This window comes from Mytilus edulis, chromosome 3 (genome assembly GCF_963676685.1).
Source record: "Mytilus edulis chromosome 3, xbMytEdul2.2, whole genome shotgun sequence".
NCBI classification, from domain to species: Eukaryota; Metazoa; Mollusca; class Bivalvia; order Mytilida; family Mytilidae; genus Mytilus; species Mytilus edulis.
The window spans coordinates 8,868,415-8,874,414 of NC_092346.1; the positions used below are offsets into that span (position 1 = coordinate 8,868,415).

Here is a 6,000-nt window from a genome sequence, read left to right on the forward strand (position 1 = left end):
TATACCCCTGTTCGAAAGTCAAATCGTGAGAAAACAAAACCGAGGGAAACACAACAGCTATATTAGGAAAACAACGAAAGAACAGAATCACTTCAGTGCAAAAGAAAAAACAAACGACAACGCAACACACATCGAAACGAACTATAAGATTAAAACTGCTATTTTCCTGACTTGGTAAACTATTCCTTATACATCACACATCAACATGACATATCAACATCTCATGTGAGAATTCTGTTAATACCTCTACATTTTATTCTAAGATGTATTACCTGCCGGTTCAACATCTCGTACGAGAATTCTGTTAATACCTTTACATTTTATTCTAAGATCAACGCTCTGCCGGTTCAACATCTCTTGTGAGAATTCTGATAATACCTCTACATTTTATTCTAAGATCAATGCCCTGCCGGTGCATTATCTCGAGTGAGAATTCTGTTAATACCTCTACATTTTATTCTAAGATCAATGCCCTGCCGGTTCAACATGTATAACAGAAGAAGATACATGTAATGGAAAAATAGACACAAAAGGATGTTGTGGGAACAGGGTCTGCTGTACACCAACTACATGTAAGTTGTTTACAAATAAAAAGATGATTTTTGTCACGACTATGGAATAAAAATTGCAATTAAGTCAGTTAAAAATCTACTGACAGAATTTAATGCACGGTCTTTTGAGAACAATTTTGCGCCATAAAATTACTTTTAAGTCCATGAAACTTCTGAGCAGTTAGTCATTACTCGTTAGTGACCACCTTTTGACCCAGTCAACCTGTAGTCTAATGTGACGTCATTGCAATATAATTAGGCGACGTCATTTGCAACACAGAATAACGGCTACAACGTCAGTTTTCTTTCAAAGTCGTTGAATGTCATGGCAGGCAGATTTAATTGAGCAATGTTTCTCATATGCTGAAATGCCACATAATCCACTGTATAATAGTTTTTTAAAAGGTTTTAGTGAGTGTACACACATTCGTGTTAATGCAGAATGAAATGGGTAGGAATGGGCCAAATCAGAAGGAAGAAAACTTGACTAAAAACATTCATAACAGTATTGATTAACCTTTCTGTCAATAATTAAGGGATTTTAAACAGCTGTATTTGCCTTTGACGATTGACACGACCAATAATGAAGAGAAAACCTTGATTTTAGTGCATATCACATGATTTAAACTCTAAGCATGGCTTAATCAATTCAACCATCGAATTTTATTGTATTGCATACGTAATGTGCATTTTAAAATGAAAAACTAAAAAAAAAAAAATCGAGTGTTGTGTTTCTAAAGTCTGTCTGCATATAAACTTCGTCAGATCAGTTCAGCAGACAATTGACACACATCTTTATTTGAGGCATTTGTTTACTGTTCCATTTATGTATACTCCTTATTTTTTCATACTTTTACATTCGTCTTAATTTACTTTCCTACTTTTTTCTATTTAGAATTGAAAAGAAATATTTTCCTTTAAGGTAGTTGCTTTTTGTTGCAAGGAAGGATTCAATCATTAAACAAGCACGCATACAAAATGATAAGCCTGGTATCTATGATGAGTCTTTTTAATTGTAAAAATGTACACCTTGTGGAGTAAATTAGTACCGTCAATGTTGGGACAAGAATAAGTTGATATGGTTAAACATAAAAAAGGCAACAGTAGCCTACCGATGTTCAAAATTTATTTATGAATCTAGAAGACAAAAGAATTGAGACCGGGTATTTCGACAGGATAAGCGTCTCCTCCTATACCTGCATTAACCGCCACAAGAATCAACAATAAGTCAAAAAATTTCAATAGGGACAAAAGCATGGCGTCAGATATTTACAGTATTTAGATAAATATCAACCTTAAACAACACATTCCAAAAGAGGAAAATACAATAAAGGGTAAAAAAAAAGAAGTCTCAGAAGGAACAATCTATAAAGATGAAAAGTACAATTTAAAAAAAAAAATGTACTTGTTTTCCATTAGAAAATTTGAACTATAAATCAACTTAATAATTTTACAGGTGTAATTAACTGTCCTCATATTTGTCATGATGCTTGTCCTGCAAGCAAAGCAAGAGAAGGAGAGTGCTGTGGATCGACATGTTGCTTGTAAGTTCAAAATAACAAACCAAATAATGTGACCTTTTGACCACACAACACATGTTTTTGGAATTAGGTTCATACTGTCTTTCATTTAGCTGATGGTTATTTATATGAATTTCTCATTATGAAACATACCGATTACCCTATATATATGAAATTAAAATTTTGAAAAAAATGCCGATATTTAATATAATTATACTTTACTATAGCAACCACTTTTTAAAAAATCAAGATGTTACTGTATAATTTGCATTTCTTCAAGGAGAATAACCCTTCTTCTCAACTCCATGAAAAGTTAATATCCAAAATTATTAAGTCTCGAACCTCGAGGAAAATAACCTTTCCTCGATTAAATCATTTTGTAAATTACCTTTTCATGAGGGAATAATTGTATATTTTGAATAACATTTAAGGAATGACTGTAATATTTTTTCTGTCTATGAAGAAATAACATAAAAAATGTGGTGCACACTGAATAACCCGTGAAGCGGGTTTTTTTAAAGTGTGCACCACATTTTTTTTAATGTTATTTCGCATGGACAGAAATATATTACAGTCATTTCTTATAATTTAATTTCTAAATTTCATTTTAAACCGTAGTAAACCATGAAAAAACGTTGATGACGTCACGGTCACATGACAAAACTATGTCAATGAGCCGATAAACAAAAAGACGTCAGGCAATCAGAAGACACGTTAATTCAAAATTAAATTATTATTAAATATCACAAAATGACAATTTTTATGAATTTCTTCTCCTTTTTTATTCTTTTGGTCTCAGTTGATATACGGAGACATTTGTGCACAAAGAAAGTATAGAATTTTCGAATTTGATCTTTGGCGCAATTTCTAATATGCCCGCTCATATATATTTTTGAGTATTCTGGCAGACGGATCTATCGATTATTTACTATAGCTCTTTTCCTAAAATCGCCAAATTGTCTAATGAAAAGTTCCTTACAGTCATTGCATGTGATTGCGTATACTATTTCTGGATAAGAACCACCAATATCATATTGATGGTGAATGTTATTTCATTTTAGAATTTGAATGTTGTTCTTTTATCGATTGTTTACTATAGATCTTTTCCTTAAATCGCCAAATTGTCTAATGAAAAGTTCCTTACAGTCATTGCATGTGATTGCGTGTACTATTTCTGGATAAGAACCACCAATATCATATTTATGGTGAATGTTATTTTATTTTAGAATTTGAATGTTGTTCTTTTTTTAATATAAATACAGGTACTATTGTTTAGTCTTCCACATCTTGTTACTTTCTGAATACTGTAGAAAATGCTAGATGGTCAAACGACGTTTTTATTAATAATTATTTAAGAGTTTTACATTGTCATTTACTCTGTATTATAGTGGAGTATCCACATTTCTCTAGATTAATAGCTTTATCAGGTATTTCGCATAAAATTTCGCGTAGATTCTAAAGTTAAACACAAACGCTCTTTAATTTAAATGATCATTATTAATTTTACAGGTAATCAGTTTAAGTAAAGAACATTCACATGTGACAAGTAAGAATGGCATTTAGCCGTATTTAAACAAAAAAACTTGTTTCAATACAATTTCCTGATTTTTCTTTCTTTTGTCGATTGTTTTAGAGCGGGAGAATATATATACATTGCCAAATTGCAACTGTTTATAAATATACAAATATCCATATACATCTATGACATATATATTTGTATAGTATGTGCAAATAAAAAGGTTTTCAACCAAATATGCACTTCTTGTTCAAATGTACAAAATGCGTGATTTTCTGTTTTATCTTAAATTAAAAATATTGATAATGAATATTTCGTAATTTTATATTACATGCATTATCTTGATTTAACTTAATCTTACATTTTAACTAAACCAATCTTATCGTTTTAGTCAAGATATCTGATCCTTGAAGTCTACAGAACACAATGTGATGTGAAAATGTCTACAGAACACAATGTTATGTGCAAATGTCTATAGAACACAATATGATGTGAAAATGTCTACAGTTATAATAAAATAATATAATTGTATTGTATCAATTATTTTTAATTTTAAGTATGACACATGTAGCACATAAACAATCAGGTTATCTAGATACCAAAATGTGAGTAACCACATTGGAGCCTTAAAATCCAAACGAAACAAGTCAAAACGGTTAATCTCGTAATGGTTATATCTGCCATTTCATATTTTTCATATGGAGGTGTGGTCTTCCTTTGTATTTTGTCATTTTCACATTGCCATTACAAGGTGGTTTCATCTCGAATTTTAAGATCTTTAGTCACTTTTGCGTAAGACAAAACATGGAAGTCATTTTTGCTTTGGGTATAATGTTTTTACCCGTCCGTCCGTCCGTCAGTCTCTCCGTCCGTCAGTACTATTCTTGTTATAACAACTTCACTGAAACCACGCTACAGCAATTAATGAAACTGTAGAGAATAAGGACATGATATGTAGATATCCTATCAACAGCAAATGATGATTTCATTTTTTTCTAGGAGTGGAACTTAGAATTTTGAACTAAATATATTACAGCGCTACAGTGGTTTCACCTAGAATTTTAAAATCTTTAGTCACTTTTGAGTAAGATAAAACATGGCGTTTTTGGGAAAGAGCATACAACTCAGGTAGTTATTTCTTCAGCGTAATATATATAAAAAACATGTTAAATACATGAAATATTCAGTTTTGTTTACGTTTTTCCGCATTTCATAAGTAATTAGATAAAGACATACATGTAACAATATAAAAAAACGTTACTCTTAGATACATCATTTCCTTAAAAAGTTCCACCATTTTTACAAAAATGCTTATACTGAAGATATCTCAGTATAATAATAAATCAAGGTTTTCATGTCCTCAGCCTTACACTAGAAGTCAAAAGCCCTCCTTAACCTATAATCATGTCTGAAGGATTGAGTCATATCTTAAGTAAAGTATTTTCAGAATAACCTGTTCCTGAGATAAGTTTCGATACAACTGTACCCACTGAAACCATTCTAAAAAAAACTTAAGGCAAAACAGAAAAAGAAGGGGAAAAAAATGACCACATTTGGACAGTCAACTGTAAAAAGATCCGTAAACAGTAAACTACGATTGTATATGCTTCGAACTAGATGTGTGGAACTATCGTTGTGTTTTGAACTTAAAATCTTGACGATCTGTAGTTGTGTCCTTGCTGCTACTGGTTTGAACTTTAGCACTAGCCTTTGGCTCAAGGTCACGTGATGATTTTAAGTTATTTGAAATAACGATGATGTCGTAACGGAATTGATGTAGATTTTTTTTTATTTTGAGAAAATTAAATTGTTTATATAATTATCTTACATATCATAACTGCATCCAAGCGAAATTGTATGTTTCTTACAGAATAAGACGGCAGAACTGGGGTATTGGAGAAAACGTTTACAAATGTTTTGGTGGTCATTTTGCGTGGGGTATAATGTTTCAACCCGTCCGTACGTCTGTAAGTCTCTCCTCCGTCAGTCATAATCTCTTCATCGCAACTCCTCTGAGATAGCAATACACAGTTAGGAGTTTAGTTTCGCATTTTGGCCTCGTGGGATTTTTCAAATATGAAAGTTATTGTGTAACAAAATTCCCTTTTAGACAGCTGAGTAGTTTGATGGTTTATAATAACATCATGATTATTTTTCACATGTTTTATTGGCTATTTTCTGTTTAACTCTCTGTTTTTTCATAGTAATACCAGCTATCGGTCCAGAAATTAATGTAATGTTTACGAACATTGTTTTTTCGTGACGAAGTTTTTGACGCAATTTTACAAAAAAAATAATATGAAAGACATTAAAACTGAATTAACCGAAAGATATATTTAAACAGCTTCAGAAAAGGTATTACTTTAAGCGATTGAAATTCAACTTTTAGCCAAATTTGTGGGAAATATATGAC

At 31.4% G+C, this 6,000-nt stretch overlaps 1 protein-coding gene across 2 annotated transcripts in view; it reads left to right on the forward strand.

The window, feature by feature from the left end:
* LOC139515735 (keratin-associated protein 4-7-like) overlaps positions 1-4,123 on the forward strand; it is a 46,671-nt gene extending 42,548 nt beyond the window's left edge. For both annotated transcript variants that reach the window (XM_071305408.1, XM_071305407.1), the window contains exons 3-5: positions 465-572; positions 2,008-2,095; positions 3,979-4,123. In XM_071305408.1, coding sequence (XP_071161509.1) covers positions 465-572; positions 2,008-2,095; positions 3,979-3,991 — 209 coding nt within the window. In that variant the 3' untranslated portion in view covers positions 3,992-4,123. The remainder of the gene's footprint in view (positions 1-464; positions 573-2,007; positions 2,096-3,978) is intronic.
* The last annotated feature ends 1,877 nt before the right edge of the window (positions 4,124-6,000 follow it).